This window comes from Ascaphus truei, chromosome 1 (assembly GCF_040206685.1).
Source record: "Ascaphus truei isolate aAscTru1 chromosome 1, aAscTru1.hap1, whole genome shotgun sequence".
Classification (NCBI taxonomy): domain Eukaryota; kingdom Metazoa; phylum Chordata; class Amphibia; order Anura; family Ascaphidae; genus Ascaphus; species Ascaphus truei.
The window spans coordinates 45,622,694-45,647,944 of record NC_134483.1 but is presented as its reverse complement, the minus strand read 5'-3'; the positions used below and the strand labels follow the sequence as shown (position 1 = coordinate 45,647,944).

Genomic DNA, 25,251 nt, shown 5'->3' with positions numbered 1-25,251 from the left:
AGTAAATCTAGAAACCATTTCTGGAGTCACTGACAAGTTCTTTCTGACTCAAACAGGTTTTATTTTTAAACATATATGCATCCTGTGGGGCACTAGAAGTTGATCTTATGGCAGCACTAGAAATGTGTCTAATGGCAGCCCCAAACAGCAAGAAAGAAACTTGCACTCACCAGATCCTATTCTTCATTTAATGCCTTGTAGGTGCTCTGATCCTATGCCCCCATCGATAGGCATATACTCATGGAAGATTGGATCTGCACTCCAAACATGTATACACATGCAAACATGGGGGGGGACCTTACTGAATCCTTGTGGTCTATACATTTAGCAAAGTTGCTTCTTTAATGTAGATTCTTTTCAGTGTTTACAGAAAGTAAAAATAGCAGTTAATCATATAGTTCAGGCACATATTCACCTATCAGTAAAAAATAGCGACGTTTTGAGGACCCAAGCTTGAGGAAGGGGCTGTAGGCTATGAAACAACGTTATTCTTTTACTGATGGGCTAGTATGTTTCTGAACTATATGATGCTTCTCCCCCCCAGTGTCAAATCATCTATATACTTAATGTCTAAGACAAGATATATATTGGGGCTATAAAGAGATTGTATCTCCCCACACTATTATTCTCTGGCCCCAGATCACATAATTAAACAGATCAGATGTGTATTAGGAATTTTTCCTAATAGAATCCTTCACTCTGTTTAGAATATATACTGTGTGATATACTCACCCGGCTCTGTCCCTTGATCTGTGACGGTAACCGCTGTTTTCCGTGAGCCCCTCCCTCTACAGATCCCTTTGTGATTTTTAATTTTGCGTCTTCAATTTATTATGTTTGACCCATGGACTCTCATTTAAATATTTAATAGTAAAAGTTGTGTTATTTTTCATTCTTCTATTTTTAATAATAAGGGTCTTTCTATCTCTCCCAACATTTTGTATGTTTGCATGTGTATGTATGCCTTGAGTGCCAATCCAATTTTCCTTTATAGCTACAAACAGAATAACAAGAAAGGTTTGCTCCAGATTCCCCTCCAAAGGACCATTGGAAGCAGATGCAATGACATTTTCTTGGAAATTGTGAGTGAGATACATGTTCCCGCGTGTGTATATATGTGGGAACATGTATCTCACTCACAATTTCCAAGACACCATAATATCAATCCTGACCCTAATTATATCACTGTGACCCTAACACTGACTCTAGGACCCCAACATTAACACTATTATGTCAACAGTTAATCCCTAAAACATTGGCCGTAACGACAATGGTAACACTATAATGCCAACCTTAACTACATCTGCGTTGCCCCAAAGGAGGGCGCCTGATGGGGTTCCCCAAGAACTTCTCCCCTCTGCACATATCCAGTGTGCTAAGGGTTAATACCTGCGTTTGCTTACTGCTGTATTTAGTCAGTCCTACTCTCTGGAATGTTAATGACCCAAGAGGCAAAGGACTTTTTGAAATCACAGCAGCATTCAATCTGAACCCCTTCAGTGTACATCTGTGTCGCCCCAAAGGCGCACAGCCGAAGGGCAGCTAAAGGGTGAGAGCAATTTGCTGCCCTTCACTGATGTTTTGTGATGTTAAAGCAGCTCTATTTCAATCTAAACTCACCAGCCCTTTTATCCTCTCTACCCAATTTTCCAACTCTATCTGTCCATGAAACGTATGTAAATTGACTGTATAACTGTTCATTTAATGTAACCATGTATTCTTATAACTCTGTGCCCGGGACATACTTGAAAACGAGAGGTAACTCTCCAATGTATTACTTCCTGGTAAAACCTTTTATTAATAAATAAAATGCATGTGCTCCTTGGACACTTGGTCTTATGTTCCCTTGAAGATCTTTCATATAAAGTGCTGTTTCTGGTGTCAATGACATTGGCCAGAAGGGTAGGGGGCTGCAAGCTCCTTCATGCAAAGAGCCATACTTAAGCTTTTTTCAGAATGATGTGATTTTGAGAAAGTTTCCTCCATTCTTGCTGAAGGTGTTATCTGATTTGTCACACAAATACATTGACATCTTTTTGCCCATCCCCATAGCATGAGAGTTACTAACTCTGGACTCATTCTCAAAGCTCTCAGACATTACATTTACCGGACAGAATTTTTTTTAGGAAAATGGACTATCTTTGTTTTATTTTGGGGCCCTATGAAAGGGTCTACACTACAGCTTCAAAACCTACCTTATGCATTAGGTGATCGTATGAATAAGCAAACAAAGAACCGCTCGTGAGCCTAAGGGCACATTCCATGAAAGTGTTGGTGTCTTTGTGGGATCAAAGAGCTCTTGCACAAATGAGAGCTTTGCTGGGTAGCTTACATAGTCTTCTCCTCTCATTTATGAGATATTTTAAGGTGGATATTAAGAAAAAAAAGTACTTGAAGCAGCAGTGATGTAACTGCATAAAAGGGGTTCTAAGCCTCCCATTTCTTTGTTTTTTGGGTACTTCTATGTTAAGGCCTCAATTATACCAAGAGCTGCAGGGCGGCAGCGCTAACCTGTGACGTGGCCCTGCGCTGCCGCCGAGCATCTTGATTTATACCGGGGGACAGCAGAGGTGGCGTAGGCGTGGCCGTGAGTGGTTTGCCCTCATTGGCTGAACCACTCACGTGACACGGCCGTTGCCAGAGGAAAACAAATTTGCAAGTCTCTTCCCCAGCCTGCCGCTTTGCAGTACGGTGCAGCGTAACCATCGCCATTGGTATGAGCACTTTAATTGTATTTATGCTAGTTGTTTTTGCGCCACCGGCATTTTTTTGGTATAATCGCGGCCTTAAGTCCCATAGCATGTGCTGCCATGGGAGGATGCCAAGGAAAATTAAAAATGTACTTATTCTCTTTTCCTGTTGGCTCCCATGGCAGCACATGGTTCCCTTCCTTTTATGTATTATTTTATTTAAGACGATTTACATTTGGGGCTATTTTATGGTTCTGTTTCAGCTTGGGGATTACTAGACTACCGAAGGGAGGGCTTCCAATAAGGATATCCTCTCTAAAGCAGTGACACAGCCTGGTCCATATCTTTGTGTTGTCATTAGAGCCTATTAGAGGGGAAAAGAGACTAGCTGAAGGTAAACTATACAATTGCCCTTCCAATGTTAAAAAAACGGTCAATAAAAAAAGAAATGCACTACCAGCAGCTGAGGACAGCAGTTTGGTAGCCAAATCAGGGATCTGTCAGTATCAGAATAAAAAGAGAGGTACAAAGTTAAATATTGACGTGTTCTTTTATCTCACACAGTCTAAAGGTTAATATTATATGAAGATACACAACTGGCAGTTTATAAAATGACAGTTGTGTATTTGGTGAAAATTGTAATATTTGTGTGTGAATTTTTTATTTTAATGCATTTTCATTCAATACCACAGTAGCATTGTTTAAGTTTTGGAAAATGAAGAAATAGAAGAAATGCCTAATAATAGGTACTTGTGTTTGTAGCGATGGTTCCACACAGGCGCTGGCATCTTGTCAAAGGGATTTTCGTAACAAACCATACCCTGTGCGAGCAAAGATTACATACTACAAAAAGACATTAACTGTAAGTATGGTTTACTCCAGGGCAGGCATACTCATTGTTGTCTTGGCCATGAACCAACGTACATTTTCAGCTCCTCCGATATTCAATTCCTGTATATAAAACAATTTTCAAGGGCCTATTTCATGATTAAATGGACAGCACTTTATTCAACTATATTACTTTCGGTAGTAGACTAAAATTGGAACTATTAATGTGCCATATTTTGGAAAGGCTTCTCTCAGAGATATATTATTATAGCGCTTCCTGTGCCTTTAAAGAGCAGTCCCATGTAAGACAAGTGACATAATGAAAGCGGTGTGTTTTGTACATTAAATTTAAAAAACAAAACAGACAACCTTGTTTTATTGCCTTATGATATATAAAAAAAATTTTTTTAAAGTAAAGACTTTTTTTTTTGTTGTCAGTTTTTGTTGCATCTTCACCAAAATATTCTCAGTTAAGATGTGTTGTATAGTTTGTTTTTCATTTTAAGTTTGGGAACATCTTCTATTCTACAAAGCATGCTCTTCCACCTAAACACATAATTAGACTATATAGAATTTAGGTGAGCATATTCAAGGGTTTACATATGTACCACTAATGTAAGCGGCTTATAAGAAAACTGTAAACAAGTGTGCAAAGAAATGTAAAATTAATTGGTTACATTTAAACAAGCCCAGCTTCTAGTGCAATATTGTGCACATTACTGAAAAGGTCAATTGACAAACTATTCTTCCGCGTGCATATAGTAACATACTAATAACCTGATCTTTTTCCACTTGTTGGATAACATTAATTTTTTTTTTTATCATTGATTTTTGTTTTCCTTATAATTAGCATTTGTTCTCTTTTCCTTGAACGCTTTGCTCCTATATCATTTCTGTAGGTAATGATTAACAATGGGTTTACACCAGACAAGGAGGACTATGAGTTCTGTGGGAAAGTGGATAATATGATTCTGCCACGTCAAGGTTTCTTTGGAATTTCTGCAGCAACTGGAGGCTTAGCAGGTTATTGATTTTTCGATCTATTTGATAGAGATGACAGAGCGTACGGTATAAATTTGCCTTTCCAGAAACATTTCTTCCAAAGTCACGGTAGCCTATATTGCTGATAAGCAAATGGAATGCAGTCACAAAGGTAACACAGAACATTTTCTACAAGGCTGAACTGGTAAACAAGGGGTAGAACAATCAGGCTCATATTTACTAAGTGGTGCTATACCAGAAGGCGCATTATGGCGCAAGAAGACGGCTCACATGGGCCATAAGTTGTTTTTCAGTTGCTAAAATACTTAATTTTTTAAATTTCCGTAGAAGATTTGTTGTCCGGGAGAAACAATATGGCAACTGTTTTCACTCTGGCAGCCAATAGAAAGCCATGACATTACAGCTTCCAATCGGGTGACTGCACAGCCATCTTTATTTATCCTTTCAAGCCCTGGGGAAAATAATACATTGTGTACAGTATATCTCCTTTTTAAGTAATGTGGTTCAGCTTTTTTGGGGGGAAAGATTTTTAAGGATGACTGCTGCTTCAGAGGTTCACAATAGGACGCGTTCTCTAAAATCTCATGAATTTGAGTCATTCATTAGATAGAATATTGGGTTTCAGCCTGTGGCCCTCTGCCTTGCACTAGCCTCTAGATACTTGTATTCCCTGTGATGAGAACATTCTCTTCCTGGTGTGCTTCTAGTTTGGCAATTATTGATTTATAGAATATAGCAATACTGCACTGCAGCCATTACTTCATCATGGCTTTTGAGAGAGTTGATATTAAAGTCAAATGACAAAATAACAAATAGTATTTACAACTATAAATCTAAAATATATGTTGTGTTTGTTTGTAACAGATGACCATGATGTTCTGTCTTTTTTGACTTTTCAATTGACTGAGCCTGGACAAGAGGCAGTAAGTATTGTGCTATTTTAACTTGTCTGATTTAACAATTGCAGCTGCCGAAGAAAAACAAAATACCAACAACATGAAGGCCCTTTGTTGGCCACATTGGTTTTAGTACATAATGTGTCCTCGCTGAGGTTTATTCAGTTCTGCAACCTAAACAAGTACGCATGCCCAAATCAGGCTAGATTCAGGCTAGACGATCAGGAAAGGAGAAAATGTACCTCCAGTTTGCTGGAATTTTCTTTTCCTGGAGTTCATTCAAGGCAGTGGTCACCTATTTTAGTTATGTTTTTCAACATTGAGAGAGTCTGAGGCTTAACTGCAGGTAGGAGGAGCCTTATATAGGTGGTGCTAACTGCAGGAAAACGTTTTCTGTCCTACAAAACTCCGGGGGATGGGATTAACACGTACGTGACCATTGCCATCAATGGACTCCAGGAAAAGAAAATGACAGCGAGCTAGCTGCAGGTAAATGTTCTCCTTTGAAAATCTATTTTAGCATTTGAACATTTTTATGTATGGTAAGGTAATATCAGTGTATTTCAGCCCACACCAGATGCAGAAATTCCAAAGGAAGAAAAGGACAAGTACCAAGAGGAGTTTGAGAATTTTCAACAAGAACTGGATAAGAGGAAAGAGGAGTTCCAAAAGGACCACCCAGGAACGCAGGAACACCCAGGCATGTATAAATATACTGTTCCCTTTCCTTGCTGGTAGCCTTGAATTTAAAGACGTATTAATTGGTTGTACTAATGCAGAAAGTGCCCAAAGTAGTTCAGTAGTATATAGTTAAACATTCCAAAAAAAGACTAGGCTTTCAAAGTAAATTGTTGTATACTGTATGTAATTGATTACATACTTTATATTTTAGTCCATACTTTGTGTTATTTCGAACATGGTAAGTTTAATGGAAGACTATTGGCTAATTGAATTCACTGTCCAGGTGCTCGTGTTAATTTTGTGAGAGCAGTATGCGTTGACAGTGTAAGTTTTGAATTGTTGCAGGCAAGTAAGAGGAACATTGTGGTTGTAAAATTTGTTAACAAGTTTTGTCAACCTTTTATTATGTGACATAGCCAGGCCGTGATATACTGTATATTTGTATTAAGTGAAAACTCCATTCATCCTCCGTTACTGAGAATTCTATTTACATTTTTATATCAAAGCTCTATTTTGACAGATGGGAGGGTGATCTGCTGAGTGTCGTAGAATAGTTCCTCTCTGAGGACAGGCAGGATGGAAGATACTTATTGTGATATAATAATAATGTAACTCGCAATGTATTTATTAACAAGTAATTCTTAACATAATGACTGTCATGTTGTGACAATTAGAATTATTAATTTTATTTACTAAAACCCTTTGTACCATGCTTACCATGTTTACCCCATCGACATTGTCAATTTACCTACCTTCCTCGGTTTCTTAGCCTAAAGGTTGTGTGCAAATATATATATTTTTCCATTACAAGGATGTTTTATCTTCTGGTCTTACTGCACATTGTTATTGTAAAAAATTTCTGTCTCCAGTAGATGATATGTTTGAGACTGTAAATGACCGGGAACTGAGGCAGATCTTTGAGGGTCAGAATCGCATTCATCTTGAAATCAAGCAGCTCAACAGGCAGCTGGATATGATTCTCGACGAGCAAAGGAGATACGTATCTGCAGTGACGGACGAGATCGCCAAGAGAGGAGGTGGTGCCCTGGGGCAATTTGAACAGGTTAGTAGGCAAGAGGCAGGATGAAGAGATCATAATTCTTTCTATTTGAAGTCATTTTTCATTAGCACTAAATGAATGTGTTTTTCTTGAAGGTTTCCCAGCAGGAACTTGACGCTCTTCTCACTACTCAAAGGGACGTTTTAAAGCAAGTCGGTGAAATGAGGTAAGTTATGTCAATTGCTCTAAACCTCTCCTGTAAATGCTAAAAAAAACAGCAACAAAAAACTATCACAATTTAGCCAAAGGAGGGTAAAATATTAAACCATTGAGATCTGCTGCTTTGAAGTAATAAGTAATCGTTCAGGTTTTTTCTATTTCTGCAACGGCACAAAGTTCTTGTCTTCCTACAGTAGCTGATGTCATATAGAATAGGGTCGACTCTTTGACTCAGCCTCTGAACCACCTGTGCTGAAGCAGGGATATTTTGAAAACATGAACTGTTGGGGAGGCCTGAGATCGGGAGTTGAGCACCCCTGATGTAGAACATCTGGTGGTCAAGAAGGGAAATAGAAAAGTTTGAATTACTGGAGAAGTATACGAAAAAGCAATTGATTGCACTTCTGTCAGCCACGTCTGAAATAACATTAACAATTTTCAAGATGGCTGCCTATGACGCCCAAGAAGAAAGAGGATCTAGCTATTATTTAACATTGCATGTTCCTGTTTACATTTTTCTAAACTGCTTCTTCGCTCTGTCCTGATCACTGTATTTTGGGTTTATCTGATCCATTATTTTATCTCTTACATGTGAGCATCTAACTTTCGCATAACAAAAGCGGTCTGTAATCCTTAATATTAGCTATTGTCCTTGTTTAGGCTTTCGTGCTTCAATTTGCCAAGCTAATAATACCATCTAAAATTAGGGGGGGGGAAATATTCAAAATGATATTGAAGGTGAAGGGATGCTTTTACTTCTCTTTGCAACTTCGACACATCTATCTAAGAGGAACTGCTCTTTTGATAATAAAGTGACATTTTTTTGTTCATTACCTTTTGCTTTCCTGTTTCATCCTGGTCATGTAAAAGTAGTAATACCACAAGCACTAATATGCAGTGATTATTAAATAGCCTCCTCTCCTAACCAGCAGTGAACAAAAGCATTATGCATTGCATTGTATATTCTTTAACATTTGTGATTTGCAGTAATGCTTTGTGGCCTAATTCTGCAAACTAATACATTGACTACAGTGTTTTTTGTGTGTTTGTGTGTGTGTGTGTTTGTTTTTTAAACCGCCACTAATAGAGAAGGTGTGTGTGTGTGTGTGTGTGTGTACACATATGCACACACAAGCCTTTTATTTTATTGCAATTTCAGTGCGTGTTGCTACAATGGAACTTCATCTTTGATTGAAAAAGATTTCCTTTGCTCTTGATAAGAATATTTTGCCTTGAAAACACCGTGCCTAAGTAGGTCAGCTGTTGGCTGAAGATTATGGGAGTTTTGTTTTCCAGGAAAGCCTTTGCTTTAATATTCTTCACAAATCTTAATTCCAAGGAAGCAAATTAGGTTTTCCAGTTAGTCTGCAGCGTTTTAGTCCTATTTAATATTTGTTGTGAATTTACTTAAACTCTCCTTATTATGTTCTGCATAGATTAAAGAAGCATTTGAGGGTATTCTTTAAAAAAAATGAACAGCCTCTTGCATTTTTATTGTTGCTTATCCTTACTTAGAATAAGTAATTTCCATGTGCACATTTTATGGGTTTTTCTACTTATCTGATTATAGACTGTCTATTTGTTTTGATGTGTTGCTGCAGAGTAAACTTAACCACTAGTCTGCTTTCTTAGGATTTGTTTGTTGATTGACCAGTGTCCAGTAAGAAGCCAGGAGGGCATGAGATTGTCTGTCTGCGGGGGGGCGCGGTATTTACAGGCGCACCGCACGCTTCCAGAAGGCACTTAAATTAAGTGCCGGGGAAGCGACGAAGGCCTTTGTAAACTGCACTTACCTTGGCTCAGACTGCTTCTGGAGACGCGGCGTCAAATGACACCGCAAAGTCATGTGACGTCACGTGGCCATGACGCCCAGACGCCGAGGTAAGAGGGGAGCGCATAGAGAGAGGGACAGCCGGCAGGGGGGCGCAGGGAAAAAAGATTGCGCTCCCCTGGATTAAGGGATCAGTGACACATACTAGCTGGCGCGTTGAAAGGCGTATTCACTCTAATAATAAAATTGATATTAAAGCAGTTTATTCTTCTGCTCGCCTTGTACCCATTCCATTACAATTTCTCTGACTGAAATCGAGAATAATGGAATGAACTATATCTGATAAATACTTGAATTAAGATAATATTATTAGACCGTAATATAGAATGTATTCTATTTATTTTCTTTGTATTTTTTTTATTGTAACGTTCATTTAATTATTTATTACAAGCAAGTCCATTGACAAGGTAAAAAGTTTAAGGAGTATGTTATCAGATAATCTGGTAATAAACTTGCCGATAGCTGCCTGTTTCCTGTACAAAAGGAACTGTTAACATTACAGGGTTTTGAGCAGAAATAAATCAAAGGATCCTGACTCAACCGATTACATAGAAAGTCTTGGGAGAGGTTGTGTTTCCATCCACAAGAGCCTGCCATTATTAGATGTTGGGCAGTGTTATTAGGTAATAGACCTTACTAGATATTTGAAATTTGTGAGTAATGTATCAAGGCATTGTTTTGTTGGTAAAATTAAGGCAAAGAGCAAGTGGTTGATTTAAAGATACAATCCAAGGTGGCAACATTTTTTGAGATTTAAAAAAAATATATATAGAGAGAAAGAGATTATATAGAGAAAGATTTGATTATGGTGAAAAAGGTGACGAAAAACCCTCCCGTGTGTTTATATACCCATAGGTCTCCGGAGCTGAACCCCGTTAATTTCGGCTCTGGGGACCCACATGCTTACCTGTGAATTAGGTGCTGGTAGCTGCTCTCCTCGGCTAGCAGGGTTCACAATATGTCCTCCTTTCAGATATTTCATGCCCTGCGGACCAATAGGAAGCTGTGACGTCATTGGTGCGGCTTCCTATTGGACCATGTGTGGCGGGAGATTAAAATTTGACAGCCCTGCTTGCTTAGCCTGAGCAGCTACCGGCGCCTCCTTCGGAGGTAAGTATCTCTGGAAGTAGGGGGTCTCCGGAGCTGAAAATAACGGGGTTCAGCTCCGGAGACCCCCTGCTTCAATTATATATTAAAATAATAATAATTTGCCATCTTGGACTGCTCCTTTGAGACCCTCTGGGGCTCCTAGGCACAAAGATAGTGGGGGCCTTTCCTCGTAGTTTGTAATGTTTAAAAAAAAAAATTTTTTTAAAAACCTATGGTATCATACTGAGATTTTTTTTTTTAAATTAATTAGTTAATTTTTAACACTTTTAATGGAAAACATGCTTATTCTATTTTATTTAGAAGTTGTTTTGAAAATGTTTACGTCTTTATTTTACTCCTTTTTTCTTTTTCTTTAAATAATGCTGACTATATAACAATCAACTTATGGGGGGCCCCCTAACCTTGAGGGTCCATAGGCAAGTGCCTCTTGGTAATCCGGCACTGAAAAGAGCATATCTTGGGCCCCTTTTCAGTGTGCTGTGAAGCAGTCGCATCTGCTTGCTCTGGAAGTCTTAAACATGAATGATGCTTTAAATGTCTCAAAGTAAGAGGAAGATGGCTTTACAGCATATTAAATAGAGGCCTTGGCCTTTGTGTCGGTGTATGAGATTGGTGCTCCAGATTTACATCATGTGGTCCTTGCAGGTTTGGAAGTTGCTATATGGAGTTAGAGGTTCTTATAATGTATTATGACAAATTTTGCTTCAGTGCATTACTTCTTCCTTCTTTACTAGCCTCAAAAATCTCTACGCTTAAGGTATACAGTATCTCCCTGGCTAACAGTCTCCATTAAGATTAAGAAGCGTCTTACATTTTAAACAGAGAAGACTTTCCCTCTTGTATTGCCCTTGCTGTGGTCCGTTGCCCAGGAGCGGTCCCAGGCAGACATTGGCGGCACCAGTATGAACAATTGGCACAGAATCTGTGAACATGGAACGTATAAAAACCTTATTGTGGAGTAACACAATATATTTTAAAGGCAAGCCAGACAGAGGTGACTTTAAGGAGGGGCTGTGGGACTCTGCTTACGGAGATGCATAACTCCGTAGTTGGTGCCAGTAGCCACTCCAGGGTTCATGTTATGGCCACTTTTCAAAGCTCCTGCGGGCCAATAGGAAGCTGTGATGTCACCTGGTGCAGCTTCCTGTTGGCCCATGTGACATGGGAGCTTTAAACGGCAGAAAACTGCAGGAGTTACCGACACCCTCTTCGGAGATTAGTATCTCTGGAAGTAGGGGGTTCCGGGAGCTGAAATGGAAGGGTTTCACCTCCAGAGACCCCCAGCTTCAAATCTATATTCAAAAAATAAAACAATATAAAAACACGGCATGGATTGCTCCTTTGACCCTTATCGTGGCGAAGGGGCCCGCCGCACCAGAGTCCCACAGCCCCTCCTTAAAGTCACCTCGGTGACGGTAACAGAAGACAAGGGTCTTTCTCTTCTGTTCATATCGCGTATACTGTCCCTATGTAACGGTGAATGCAAATCTAGCGAGACTCATGTTTACTGAACATCAGAAGGGCCCACAGAGTGCCAGCCGGTTAAAAATATTGTGTGTATCATTTTCTTTCTCGTGCTTTATCCATTGTCCTAAATTATAACCATATCCAGTAGCTTTATTTTTTTTTTTGCAGTTTTAATGTATGCTGCTAAACATTAAATGCACCTTTTAAAAAGGTGCTCTGGCTTCTCTTTATTAGAACGAAGAATAAGCTGTCCAGAACAAAACTATGCTTTCGGGGTTATTATCCATTGTGTCTTTTTCTTGCCAGAAGTGGAAGGGGGATTAAATTCCACATGATGATAAATATTCTAGTTACAGACTTTAATCCTCTTTGCAATAAAAAAAAAAAAAAAAAAGCATCTCAGTGAGGAAAAATGATACACGCGTATTGATTAAGGAGCATGTTTGTTCTGTTATCTGATCACTTTACAGATCTCTGTAAAAAGCCAGGCACCTAAACACTCTGCGGATTTTAATTTGATTTTTATTGTAACAATAGAATGAAAACATGCAGATAAAATATTGCTGCACCACAACAGCGCGTACTGAAAATGAGTTTTTCTTAAGGTAAATTGTAATCTTGGACCTTAGCCCTAAATCTTTCCTTATCCCTAAGCCTCTTCATTTCTTTCCCAACTGCATTAATTTCTTTTTGAAGCTTTGCATTTCTTCAAAGGATCTGACTCTTATCATGTTTATTTCATATGATGTGAAAAGCACATTTGTTCTAAATGAATCAAAGAAAACAAATGATAAAATCTTCTAAGTGTTTTGATAATGTAGAAAGGGTGTAATAGTGCAACATTTAGCAACAACAAAATGGACTATCAAAGCCTCATTTTTGTTGCTTGCCCATTTTTAATCAAGGCTTGTGGAAGGACAAAGCATACAAGTTGATATGCCCAGAACCCAAATATCTGCCACTTTAGTTTGTTTTGTTGTGTTCTCCCTTTGCTACGGTGTTATCCTGGTTTTGGTTTTGTCAGTTACCTGGAGCTTTTAGTACTTAGGATGCACTTGAACATAAAAGTGTGTTGCTTATGTTAGGGCAATGATTGCATATTCTCAATCTCTTGAACCGTAAGCATATCTTATAAGAGCATTTGTTAGTAGATGTAGAAGTAGATTTCTGGTTGTCCTATCTTACCAGTAGAAAACAGTGCTGCTTGTTTTAATACCTTTAAAAAAAAAACATTTTAGACCAAGATAATGTTGTTGTAGCACCTGTCTAATCAAAACCTGGTCTGAAACGTGTGCGTTTTTGGTGCCTATTTTTGTCAGTGTGTTTATTTTGTTATCGCAAAACTGTGCAATTTGCCCCATTAGTGTTGCTCATGAAATGATTGAAACATCTCTGATTAATTCTATGTAGCAATTCAAAGAAAAGTGGTCTTTGGCACACAATGTTTTTTGTTTTTTTTAATATTATACATTTGATACAAGTACTGGCTGCTTTACCTCCAAACCAGGTAGAGTTTTTTTTTTTTTTTTTTATAGAAGAAAGGTTAGATCGATGCGGTAACCACTCAAAAGGGACTAGCACTCACCAGAATGGATTAAAAACAGGAGATATTTATTAAACTACATAAAGGGAGCACTCGGGACAAACGAAAATGGGGAAACCTCTTCCCCAGCGTTTCGGGCATAGACTGCCCTTTCTCAGGCACCGGGGAGTGACGTCACCATCCTTTCGTGGACACGAGAGAGAGAGGCGTGAGGGACGGTACTGATCGTGAGTAACAGGCTACTCCAAACACCGATCCCAACACACTGTGTTTCTTGCAACTGGGCATTTCTACGCACTACAATTGCTAGCAGTGTACCTCACCAACTCTCTCTCCCCTTCATCCACTCCTATACTCTCCATCAAGACATTATTGGCTCACAGCTACTGGGCTGTTTACCTTGGAGCTACACAGACGACTTTCTCTCCCAGAGTTTTTTTTAATGTTAAAGCAGCATTCCAGACAGATGGATTTATTTAAAAAAAGAAAGTGTGTGTGTGTGTGTGTGTGTGTGTGTGTGTGTGTGTGTACAGTATGTGTTCTACCGGAGCTGAATCGCGTTATTTTCATCACTAGGGACCGTATGGTTCCTGAGATACAGGTGTCTGTGCTGCCTCCAGGGAAATCAAAATGGCTGCCAAATACTGCAATCCAATAGCAGCAACGTCATCAGTTGCGGTTTCCTATTGGACAGACCTTTTACATCCCTTTACAAAAACCAGGAAGAAATGCCACATAATTCCTCCTTAGCTGCCAGTTGCCACAGACTGCGTAACTGGAAAGTCAATTGTACAACTTTGTCCCAAAGAGCCGCAGGTTGAAAATACCTCTGTTAGCATTAATAAAACGCTAATGCGAGCGTGTGTGCTCTAAAACTTATTTATCAGATCAAATATTTTTATACAAAACCGTGGTGTAGCAAACTGCCAAAATCAGGTTTTGTAATTCTGTATTCAATATACATAAAATGCCAGTTGTCGATTGGTCCATCGTGGTCTCTCCCTTTTGCTTTTGTTGATTCATTAACCAACTTTCTCTGTTTTTTAGAGGCTCCATGAGTGAAACTTTGCGACTTGTCTCTGGAAACCAACACCTTGGGTCTACAGGCTATGAAAATACCCAACACTTCAATGATATCAAAGAACATCTTCACGTAGTAAAAAGGGACATCGAGCATTTAGTGCAAAGGAATATGGTAAAGTTTCACATTATTATTATTGATCTGTAGTTGATAATATTCAGTAGTCAGGCGATTTGATTCTGATTAACCAATTGCTGTCACCGTTATACCTAAAGGGACATAGCCCAAGATGAACTTCAGAACAAAATGTACGTTTCCGTGTTTCTTTCCTGTTATTTCTAAGTACATTTTAAAAAGATGGCATCTACTAAACTGCACAATCACTAACTAGTTGCTAGATATGGATTATAGGAATGTAGCTCTTTAACCACTAGCTCAAGTCTTACCACGTTTTAAATCTACTGTCTATCGCTTAGTAGTGTATCAGCAGTAATACATACACAAGTCCCTCCAATAAGCTCATAGTGGGAGTTATAGCGCGATGCGGTATACTGCGCCAGATCTCGCGATCACTTCCATTCAAGTCGATGGCAGCTATCTGCAGATCGGGCGCAATAGACCATCAAGCTTTGATGACTCTCCCGGGCTAATTGAGAATCTGCATTAAAAAAATTTTTTTTTAAATGTACCCTATAAAAAACATTTCAAAGTTTAGGTCACAGGCTTTAATGCAAGCAGGGAAGTGCTTGGCTGAGGAGCGTTACTGTAAATAGCACAGAATTTCTTCAGGATCGATAAGTTTTTAGCCAGCTGCTGTATAGCAACCCTGCATTTGGTGCCATAGAACTTTCTTGGGCTTTAAACGCAAGGTAGCAGCAATATCGTTACTTTGTTCTACCTACATTTTCGTTTAGGTCAGTTGGCTGCTTTGTCTGTTTTCTGTATGCTTTTTATAGGATTATTTTACCTACAATATTTGTTAATTATTCAAGACGTCAAAAAACATTGTTATAATTATAAGAATGTATTATGGCATCTACTGTCATCCCTTTTTATAGGTTGCATGTAAAAATATCATAATTTTTTTTTTTTTTTTTTTTTTTTTTTACACAGCCACAAGAAAAACCGAAATGTCCAGACTTGCCTCAGTATCCCTCCTGTTTATCTTCAACACACTTCTTTGTATTTGTAGCTGTACAGACAGTGTTATTCATCGGTTATATTATGTACAGGTTCGTCTTATGATTTTCCTTTTCATATCACCAAGATACACATTTCAAGGACGTTTATGGCTGAATTTCAAAGTGCTAGAGGATTTCCTAGAACTATACTCAAAATAAAACCGCTTTACCGTCTTGTTTCTACGTAGACGGCAAAAAGAGCAACTTTAATTTAAGAGGATTAGCCTGGTTTGGCTTAGGTTGAATAATACTGATGAAAGAATATCATATTTGTTTCCCAATTCTAACCATATCACTAAACAGATTGGCATATTATCACTTCAAAATGGCATTCTGCACTGTGAAATAGAAGTGTAATATGAGGATGTGAAATGCTGTGTGAGCGCTCATCGCTTTCTAAATATTTTTTTTTTTTTTTTTTTTCAGAAGCCAACAGGAAGCAGCGGCTAAAAAGTTCTTTTGATGACCTGTCTTATTGTTTGTGTACTTCGCGTACGCACACAGCGATCGGCACGTTTATACATGTGGGACTTCTTAGAACGAAAAGGCTTCATTAGATTAAATTATTGAATTTCTGTGAAACAAAATGAACTCTGGTTTATTAATGGATGGCAATGAGAACGGGAAAAAGGAAAACTGTGGAGTATTTTTTTTAACTTTTTTTTTAAAGAGTCTATTAAAGAGGTTTATGTTTTGAACTGGATTCAGTAACTCCTGTTGTCATCAGGTCTTGTATCTGTATCAAAATGTCCTTTTTTTCACTCAGGGCTACAGATCATTTTTTTGTGTCAAAACGTAATGCTTCACCTAATGAGTAAATTCATGGTGATTTGTTGTAACAATTTCCTAATTAAAACAGCAATTCATATTTCCAAGGATAAACATTCTGTTCTGCATTTGTATCTTAAATAAGAAAGCAAGTGACTAATATTAACGAAGCACTTCACTAATTCCTTTTATTCCTGCTAATCAGTGGAAGTATTTGCAAGTCATTTTCACAACATTTGTGAAAAGAAAGTTGTACCGATCTAAATTCAACAGCTGCACTAAATACTCAATTGCTTTTAAGTAAGGTATTGTTGGTTGCTGCTGTAAATATTCATCAGTATCAAAACCATTCACTTGGGTGAAAGGGTCGTCCATTATCCCCTTCTGGTGCTAACGTAGGCGGCAATGTACCGTATATGTGGGCACTTCTATACTGGTCCCATCAGGATGCAAGGGGTTAAAATATCAAAGCGGCTTCCGTGAAATATCCGCTTTTAACGCATTTTAGTGAAGCGCACAAAAGTCAATTCACTATCGCAAAATGACTACTTTCTCCGTTTCAATGAATGAGTTCTTGTTATTTGCTGCTCCTCTTTACTCCTCTGCTACGAATAACCGGTGAGCAATGACTGGGTACTGAAGAGGGACATGTTGGCTGCCTTACTACCACACATGTACATTTATGTTCTTATTTGTACGTGATTTTTAAAAATAGAGTAACTAGAGATGGTGTGGGCCCAACTCCAGTTCTCAAGGGCCACCAGCAGGTCAGGTTTTAGGGATATCCCTGCTTCAGCACAGGTGACAGTCAGAATGACTGAGCCACCTGTGCTGAAGCAGGGATATCCCCAATACCTGACCTTTTGGTGGCCCTTGAGGAGTGGAGGTGGCCACCCCTGAACAAGAGTATCTTTGCTGCCTTAATTACTTTTAATCTCCAGTGTGTTTTTAACCATTTTCCTTACAAATGTGTTTTTTTTTTTCCTTAAAGAATAACCTAGCTTTTTTTTCTTCACTATTAAGAAAATTTCTGTCTACGGATATTTTGGCGTCTGCATATTACCGGAGAAATTGATATGGTTAAACATAGCTGTGGTTTCATAAACTAGAATCTTTGTAGGACAGTTGAGGTTCCTCATTTTTATGGCTTTCTTCGCAAGCAAAAACATCAGTTGAAGAGCAACCCATTAGATCAGGGGTGGCCAACTCCAATCCTCAAGTGCCAGCAACAGGTCAGGTTTTCAGGATATCCCTGCTTCAGCACAAGTAGCTCAATCAGTGGCTCGAAGTCAATGACTGTATCACCTGTGCTGAAGCAGGGATATCCTTTAAACCTGATCTGCTGATGGCCTATAGGGCTGGAGTTGGCCACCCCTGCTCTAGAGATTCTAGAAAATCAGTCACAACCGTTACTAGAGCTGCCACACAATTGTTTTAATGCTACATGAAACTAGAGCGAAACCTGTTTGTACTACCCGTCTGTTTCGGTATCCTAACAATTCCCCAGAGAGAGCTTACTGGTGAACACAATATGCTTTTTATATTTTAACAAAAATATCTTTGAAGTTTGTGGTATGAAAAATGTCAATTTGCCATCCAAAATGTTTGCCATCAGTGTTTTGTTTTCTATTCCATATCTTACATTTGTTAAAGTGCTGTCTACATCTTGTTAAAGAAAAATCTGGAAATGCAACTACCGGTAGTTGTGGTTTTTTTTCCTGTAAGTATCTCATGTGTAAATAATATTTGAAGCTGACAAATGCAAACCATATTACAGAAATAGTTGGTCAACCGAAACTGTGAAAGGACTCTCCTCAAATACTCACAGCTGCGATAACTGCACATTTATATTCATTTGGGAATTGCATACTGTACCTCATCTTTCAGAAAGGAAGTCGGGCAATGCGTTTGCTAAACTAAAATGGCAAATAAGAGCGACATCACTAATCAGGACGTTTTAAGCATATTTGGGAACTTGCTCTACTCCTGAAAATGAAAATCATACTCCCGATATTTCTACATATTTCCAACACTTTCTAGCTCCTACTCTAGAGAAATTATAATTGAAAGTAGTTACACCATCAGCACCACATGTTTGTGTTCTTTCCACATAATCATCTTACCTACCGACAGAAAAAAAGTCCTTCTTTACAGTGCTTTCCATATTAGTGTTTGTAAAGGAGACATTGGCATTCAGCAGCTTAAACCATGGCAGAACACCAATAATGTTTTGTTTCTGTCTTGTTTAGCTATATCCAGGTTTATAATCTTACTGAGAGTTTCTTTATATTACATTGTGCACGGTTTAAGTTGGAAAGTGCACGGAGAAAATAAACGACAGCATGTCCTAGACGGTATGCATCTTAAGAAAAATATGTGTTTTTCTAACATCCACGTGTTTGTACAAGGTTTCACATTCATTACTGGACGGCCTAGCCCTGTATTGAAAGAACTGACGACATCTGAAAAGTGTGTGACAGTAACTTGAAGAAATGTTACCGGGGAATGGTACTGTGTAATTTGAGTCTTCACTAGTATATTAATTAAAGATTTATGAATGAAGGTCTTTTCTGTATGACTTTTAAATGAACAGTAACTACAGTTCAATTGACTACATCATGAGTCTGTTGCAAAAAATAAGAATATATCCGTTTGGTTGGGATTTAAATGGTTCATATATAGGGTGACCAGATGTCCTTTGCAGGTCACGTTCTTGCAGGCTATCTTCACTATTTGTTTTTACCAGGTAGGAGAGAAAGGCCCATGATAGCATTTGGTAACGCCTATAGCATGACCTCAGTTGCGCTATAGCTTGCTTAATCTGTATTTCTTGCTTGCTTATATTTGTGGCATTACACATTTCAAGTTCATTATATTCCCAGGCCTTCTCTAATGCATCAATGTCAGTTTCATACTTTTCGTGGGCCTTTTGTGTAAGTGTAACTGTCCGCTTAGGCCAGACACCTTGCATCTGTTGCAGTTATGAAGCGGCCTCAGCGTCTGAGTTGTCACTCTCGTGCGTGGTATCTGGTGAGGGTCTGGGTTCTGCCATGCTGCAGGTGTATGTAGGCCTTGAGCCAGTGCATGTGGCGTGCGGTCTGATACCTGCATCAGGATGGACGACTGTCTCAGATGGCGCTGGTTGGTGTCCTGCACTGATCAGCGTAGTGATAGCTGTACTTACAGGTGTCCGTGGCTCTGACCCGTGTCCATGTGGATGTCCTTAGCGTGGTCCTTGGTAGCCCTAGTCGTGGGGACGTAGCGCAGGGGTAGGTGTGATGGTTGTACTTCACTGTGAAGCTGTGAGGGCCTGCATACCCTGTGTAGCTGTGTAGGATAGGAGCGTGACAGTGTTGTGTTTAATGCACGGATCTGTGAAGCAGTGCTGCAGCTTCTGTGTCTGTGAAACTGTTTTTAAAGCTGCAGGCTCTGTATAGTTGTGTAAAGCAACTCGCTCTGTATAGCTGTTTAAAGCTGCAGGCTCTGTATAGCTGTGTAAAGCTGCTTGCTCTGTGTAGCTGTCTCAGCCTGTCTCCTGTACAGTTGATATTTTTACTGTTTTGGCCCATGTACACCCTGATAGATGAGCAGGGACAGACAGGTTAACTCGATCCCATATATCAAGCAAGGTAACCCTCTTACTTGCTGAAGTGTTTATTTGGGGCAACAACATACAAATAAAAAGGAGGGGAAAGTACTGAGGGAACACTGGGACATGACAGCAATGGAGGGGAAGGAGAGCTATTAGGGCAGTGGGATAAATGCAGGATATAGGGATAGGTAAAAATCAGTAACTTTACCAGGATAGGAGAGATGACTGCTCAAGATAGCTGCTGAACCTAAAAGACAGCATGCTGGTCTGGGCTGATGGGGAATTAACTGGGACAATACCACCTGGGAGGGGGAGCAGTCCATCATGGTAAAAAGGCAGGGGGGTTGCCAAAGCAGAGAAAGACAGAAAAACACAATCCTGTTCCAGGACAGATGTGCTTAGATGTTTGGGCTGCATTGTGCTCGACAGATGTTCTGTTAGCAAGCCTGGATACACCAGCATAGAACACAATGTTGGTTTGCAGCCTATAACACACTCCCTCTCTACAAGGAGTCTACAACACCATAAGCACAATGCTTTCATGTGTGAACTTTTGCGGTTTATTTTAATCCCCAATGACGATTTTTGGTAATACGTTTTATCATCAAATACAAGGAACTGCCATGGACATTATGGTGGCACCAACATATGCTAATTTAGATTAAAATCCCAAAATATGAAAAAAGGCTGTGCACAAGAGCAATAATGGTTGGGCACAGCACATCAATAATGGGTTAAAAACTATTTATTAAACTGGGTGACATTGAGGATAATGGCAACAGTGTCTCCACCTCCAATGACCTCACTCGCTTGAGTGAAATCCAAAACACTTCTCTTTTACAAAGATTATTAAAAGTATCTCCACCTCTTATGCTGGGAATAATCCTCTCTATACCATGAAAGCATGACAAAGCTGAATTATGTAGTGTAGAAAACTGTCTTGACACAGGGCAAGTCATATCCCCCTGTTCTATATGTCTTATATGCTCCCTCTTTCTATATTTTAGATGTCTAGCTGTGTGATGTCATAGGTGCGTCATCAGACGTCTTGCGTCACTTTGACATTTGATGTCCCGTGATCTGTCTATAGAGAGGAAATTTCAGCGGCGGTGCGGTAGGAAACTGTTTGCTTTCCACATGGTCTCTTTCTCTACCTGCCTTGCTCAGTTCCTCAGGGACATAGTGTATATTGTTGGCTGGGTTCTAGCTTCTTCACGACTTTTCAGCAGGTAGTTACTTCCTCTTCCTCCCAGTTACACTAGTTCCTAAATATCCCAATTCTCTTCACCACTTATCTATCTGGATGGTAGGCAATCTTCCAGAAGCATGGAACTGTTATATTTTGATTGTATACTCACATTGAACCAGCCAGTACTGTACACTGTATACTGTACATCACTTAGGATGTATTTGAGCCTTTAACATACTGCTCACAGATCAGTGTTTTTCTACTGGGGTTCCTAGGAACCCTTGGGTTCCGCAGGCCTCTATAAAGGCTTCCGTGCAATTTTTAGGTCATTTGAAAATTGTACCATTACAGAAGAATTTGCAATACATCTTATCTCAGACGCGCTATTAGAGAGGATTGGGGTTCCGTACAATATATCTGATCTCAGACACGCTATTAGAGAGGGTTGGGGTTCCGTACAATATATCTGATCTCAGACACGCTATTAGAGAGGGTTGGCGTTCCTTACAATGCATCTGATCTCAGGTATGCTATGAGAGAGGGTTGGGGTTGTAACCGATAAGGTAATGTAGGAGTTATCCTACCCTGGGACAACTACAAGCTTCACCCACTCACTCTCCAACAAGCCGGGTTAAGCTATTTGACACCTTCATTACCTTAGCGGTTAGCCACTGAGGTAATGAAGGTGTTTTTTAATATTCATTTTAATAACATAGTGTTGAAGCAGGGGGTCTCCGTAGCTGAAACGCATTAATTTCAAGTCCAGGGACCCCCTGCTTCCGAAGGTACAGCATCAATTGGGGGTACCGGTATCTTCTGCACGTTTAAATGTCTCGGTCATGTGGGCTTTGATGTGGGACGTTTAAACTTGCAGGAGATACTGTTATTTAAATAAAAACAGCAAGATCGTCTGCAAGTGCTGTGCAGGGAGATGCGGAAACGATGGTGTGGAACGCATGAATGCGCATGACGCACTTCCGGAAGCATCGAGAACCGGCTATGATCAGGAGCAGCAGTTGGGATTAAAAGAAACAACAGGAGATACAGCCAAAGATAAGATTGTTAATGTGGACATTGTGTTGTTTGCTAATGAGCAGGTGTTTGGTGTCTATCACTTTACTATTGATTGTGGGGGTATAAATATCCTGGTTTTTGTCTTAGGCATTAAGCCTTTTCACTTGAAAAAGACCTACTAAGGTCGAAACGGTCGTTGTGTATGGTGCAATAAATTTGAACTTTTTGCAAAATCCGTGGAGCGCTGGATCTTTCCTTGTCATAGTGCAGGGAGATGCAGCTTCTCTCTGTGCAGCTCTTACAGACTACAGGAGCAAAATCGAACGTCGGTTAATTCTTGCTGAATAGCGGTGCTGTGTAGCAGGGCCTTTGCTATGTCCTCCATACTGATAGTAGCACCCCACACAGGATCTAACAGTCACAATTGGTAGCTCTGGTCCTTTTGAAATCAAAACTGACATGTCTTTTTTTTTTGGGGGGGGGAATTATTATTGTATGTCCATGTTTTATTAGCCCTATATTAAAAATGAGTGTTCTCATTCTTTTATCCCTTTTTTTAAATTGTTTTTTAAATTGTGATTACTAACACATCTCTTATTGTTTAGTCTTGCATATTACTTTAAATATGTTTTGCAGCAATATTCAGCTGCTTCAGTTTGTCATGAGTGATTCTATCACTAGTGTCTATATTTCTCTCCATTTTTTGATTGGACTTGTTTGCGTCGTGACGTCATTAGATTGACTAAAAGAGGGAAAACAGTACCCCTGATGAAGCTCTTCAATGAGTAAAACGCGTAGGGTATTTCAATCACTTAAAGAGTTGTTCTGAGTGAGCAGCAGCTGAGTTTCTCTGTGTATTTGTGTCTCGGCAAAGGGGACCTCTCCTCACTTATAGTACCTCCATCTACATCCGTGACGTCACTGGACTGCGCTGGCACGTGACAAGAAACTGGGCTGACAGAGCACTACGAGGATCCAGCGTTCCCCTGCAGCTCTACACATGTCTATCTGTGTTTCACCCACTCTGTGTAAATGCATTTTTCTCTTTCCTTTCTGTATAAAATTGTATTGCACTATTTTTACCTCCTTCTTTTTCCCATATATATTTGTGTAACCGGTGTTCCCCCACCCTAAGGGAGATTCTGCTCCCTGCTAACCTGCAGGTTTATAGAAGGGCCTGAGCTTCCGCCGATGTTATTTGGGGATGAACAGGACAGGCTTTTCGGATCAGTAGCTCTCATCTCCTCTAGTACAGCGCCTCCATTCCTACAGGGCCTATCTCAGATAGGTGCAATCCCTGCGGAAAACCCTCTTTCCCTTCCCCTGAAAGACTTCAGCCTCAGGCAGGAGTAAAAACAGAACTTGATATTTATTGGACACACTTCATCACAGCATTTCTTACAGCATATTCTCTTCTCTGTGTCCCTGGAATCAACCCCAGGGGCTTGAGGCCTCAGGAGTTTATCCTTGTCTCCCACACTCCCTGGTGGAGTACGGGGTAGCTGCTCCCACTCCCTTGAGGGAGGGAAGGCTTGACACCAGGTCCCTGGTCCAGGATAGAATAACATCCCACTTCCCCTGAGTGAAGAGGATAGAACACACACCCCACTCCCATGAGGGGAGAGGGAAAAAAAAGATAGAACAACCGAATTTGAGGGCAGTACCTAGGCCTTAGACCACCCTAACCCCCTCCCCCCCCCCATCACGCAATGGAGCTGTTTACTGTAGCAGGGTGTAGATTTAACTCTAACACTGCCTGCGCTGGTACCAGGGCTTACGTGTTAGGCAGGGAATTAGTAGCCCAGGGGGTACCTGGCTAAATTTGGATCTGCTTACAGCCATGTGAGTTGGAGATCTAATTTTTTCACTTCATGTTTATCACTATTTTTTTGTTGTGCAATATTTGTTTTTATTACACACCCTGCTGTGGTCTTGCGCGTTGTCATCCTTCTGCATTTTCTCTGCGTGGTTTGAAAACAATTTTTTTTTCAAGCTTATTAAACATATTAAGTGTGCACCTATTTTTTCAGAGCTGCAGTTCCATTAGAGGCTTTGAATATTTATTTTTTAGTCACTTTTCATTGTATGTGTGTATATACCACAATTTATATTATTTAGTATCTTGTATTATTCGGTCCTCTATATTGATTTAACAAGTAATTTATTTGCACTTGTCACTTATTACACTCATTGAATGAAAAATATCTCAGGCCAGCCATCACTACACCAATTATATGATATTTACCCATGTGCCATATTAAGTGTGGTGCGTAGGATTACTATTTGTCACTGTAAACTTAGTTACACACTTTCCATGGATCCTCTGATAAATCATTTAGGATTTAATGAAAAGGAGAGGGATAACTTTACTGAACAGTGACACTATTTTCCAAAACGTTGGGAATTAAGCGTTTCCACATGCTGTACTCATCGCATTTAAGATCAGCTTTATTTAAAAAAAAAAAAATACTTTCATTTTTTTAATTGGGAATTGGAAGTCAAACAGTGTTTTGGGAATCTCGCATTCATTTATTCCTTTGCCCATGCTTCTGATGTTTTCATAAGGAAAGTTAATTTCTTTGCAATAAATCACTGGCAATCTAGGATTACAGAATATCTGCAACTTTCTGGGAGCTGAAAATATTTGAATTAGAAAGCTACTAATGCAAATTGCGGAATTAACTAATGTAACCCCCACATCCTACTCTAGCTCTAAAAATAGACCTGTTTTGTGGAGATGTCATTACGCTGATTGGAATCAGTGCTGCACAGTACAGAGAAACATTATTTTCCTTCTAGCAAATAGAATTGTGTACACAAAACGGAAAAAAATGTGCACATGAAGTGGCCCATGTAACAAAGTCTCCTGGCTGCAAAAGTGGAGAGAAAAAAAAAACCCCACCAAATTATATCAAAGCAACAATCCAGTTGTTTCTTAGAAGACCCTTTTACTTTGCCTCTGGGAAACCCCTTTCCTCTGAAACGGGTTAACTTAAATTTTCACACAAGGGAGAAAAGTTAATTGGTGTAAATAATGAATTGGAGCTAACAAGTGCAAATGTTAATCTAATTATAATAGCATGTTCCAGTATAGCGCTTTAAGTTTTTACGTAGCACTTTACAGAGACTTTTTGCAGGCACAATCCCTGCCCCGTGGAGCTTACAATCTAAGTTTTTGGTGCCTGAGGCACAGAGAGATACGTTGACTTGTCACAGGGA

General features: G+C 39.5%; 1 protein-coding gene across 2 annotated transcripts in view; it reads left to right on the top strand.

Annotated features, from left to right (window-relative positions):
• The window catches only part of LMAN1 (lectin, mannose binding 1), a 29,109-nt gene extending 11,179 nt beyond the window's left edge, over positions 1 to 17,930 (top strand). Inside the window, exons 5-13 of one of the 2 annotated variants that reach the window (XM_075587413.1) lie at positions 3,453 to 3,552; positions 4,418 to 4,541; positions 5,385 to 5,443; positions 5,984 to 6,116; positions 6,970 to 7,160; positions 7,253 to 7,323; positions 14,315 to 14,462; positions 15,402 to 15,520; positions 15,896 to 17,930. In XM_075587413.1, the coding sequence (XP_075443528.1) occupies positions 3,453 to 3,552; positions 4,418 to 4,541; positions 5,385 to 5,443; positions 5,984 to 6,116; positions 6,970 to 7,160; positions 7,253 to 7,323; positions 14,315 to 14,462; positions 15,402 to 15,520; positions 15,896 to 15,932 (982 nt within the window). In that variant the 3' untranslated portion in view covers positions 15,933 to 17,930. Of the gene's footprint in view, positions 1 to 3,452; positions 3,553 to 4,417; positions 4,542 to 5,384; positions 5,444 to 5,983; positions 6,117 to 6,966; positions 7,161 to 7,252; positions 7,324 to 14,314; positions 14,463 to 15,401; positions 15,521 to 15,895 lie in introns of both variants that reach the window. The other variant, XM_075587404.1, reaches the window with a different exon arrangement.
• The last annotated feature ends 7,321 nt before the right edge of the window (positions 17,931 to 25,251 follow it).